Here is a 1,483-nt window from a genome sequence, read left to right as displayed (position 1 = left end):
AACTTCGTGTAGCTTTGCGCGAAATTCAAAATATACATATATTTATCTATCGCCTTTGATCCAGTGAGCCAGATTGACGTAACCAGTTAGTTAAATAAATTACGCTCGTTAAATTTATCATGAAGTATACTAGCTGGAGTACCCGACCCCGGGACAGAAGGTATGTAAATTCATGACTAATGAAAGGTTATTTTATTAAAAGTTGCTTTCCTTATTTTTAATTGTCAAAAAAAACGCCCATAAAAATTGAAAAACACAAAATGTGAAAAATCTCAAACTTGCATCTCCGCAACGAGCCAACAAACCCTCGTACCAATTTTGGTGAAGATTCATCAACAGGGGGCGAAGTAGTGGTAAAAATGCCCATAAAAACTGCAAAATACAAAACTGAAAATTTGTACGTATCTCCCCATTGACTCAATGAACCTACATACCAATTTTGGTGAAGATCCATCCACACCCTGCGAAGTAGTTACATGGACAGACAACATACAGTATTGTTATATATTCTACGTGATTGATACTTTTAGTGAAAGTTTGTTTCCAATAACTATATATTTTTTAGAATCATAAGTTAAGAGTTACCGAGCAAAAAAATTCAAGGGAAATACGACACGCTAACACCATGCCTGTCGGAGACTGCCGAAACCTCTCCTACAACATACACAATTAGATATATATATGGTTATTCTAGTGTCTCAAGGGTCGTACGAACAGTGCCATCAGTTTATTCAAGCAGAAGGCTCTTGTATATTTCCACTGACATTATGGACGGATATCTTTGATTAGGGTAGAACATAACCTCTTGTTGTCATTTGGTGAGGAGTTGACCTTACACTTATACGTTAGATACACGTCATTTAGTGAGGAGTTGACTTTACGTCCGTACGTTAGATACACGTCATTTGGTGAGAAGTTGACCTTACACTTGTACGTTAGATACACATCAGTTGGTGAGAAGTTGACCTTACGTCTGTACGTTAGATACACGTCATTTGGTGATGAGTTGACCTTACGCTTATACGTTAGATACACGTCATTTGGTGAGAAGTTGACCTTACGCTTATACGGTAGATACACGTCATTTGGTGAGAAGTTGACCTTACACTTATACGTTAGATACACGTCAGTTGGTGAGAAGTTGACCTTACGCTTATACGTTAGATACACGTCAGTTGGTGAGAAGTTGACCTTACACTTATACGTCAGATACACATCAGCTCGTGAGAAGTTGACCTTACATCTGTACGTTAGATACACGTCAGTTGGTGAGAAGTTGACCTTACGTCTGTACGTTAGATACACGTCAGTTGGTGAGAAGTTGACCTTACACTTATACGTTAGATACGCGTCATTTGGTGATGAGTTGACCTTACGTCTGTACGTTAGAAACACGTCATTTGGTGAGAAGTTGACCTTACATCTGTACGTTAGATATACATCAGTTGGTGAGAAGTTGACCTTACATCTGTACGTTAGATAC

General features: G+C 38.4%; 1 protein-coding gene across 1 annotated transcript; it reads right to left on the bottom strand.

The window, feature by feature from the left end:
- Positions 1 to 765: 765 nt before the first annotated feature.
- On the bottom strand, positions 766 to 1,423 carry LOC106477911 (the record flags this gene model as incomplete). The annotated part of the gene is made up of 1 exon (XM_013938428.1): positions 766 to 1,423. A coding segment is annotated over one exon (658 nt), but the record flags the coding sequence as incomplete, so codon positions are not given.
- Positions 1,424 to 1,483: the final 60 nt, after the last annotated feature.

The sequence above is a fragment of the Limulus polyphemus genome, unplaced genomic scaffold (genome assembly GCF_000517525.1).
Source record: "Limulus polyphemus unplaced genomic scaffold, Limulus_polyphemus-2.1.2 Scaffold98717, whole genome shotgun sequence".
Lineage (NCBI taxonomy): Eukaryota > Metazoa > Arthropoda > Merostomata > Xiphosura > Limulidae > Limulus > Limulus polyphemus.
The sequence above is the reverse complement of the archived record's forward strand: the minus strand, read 5'-3'. Positions and strand labels throughout refer to the sequence as shown.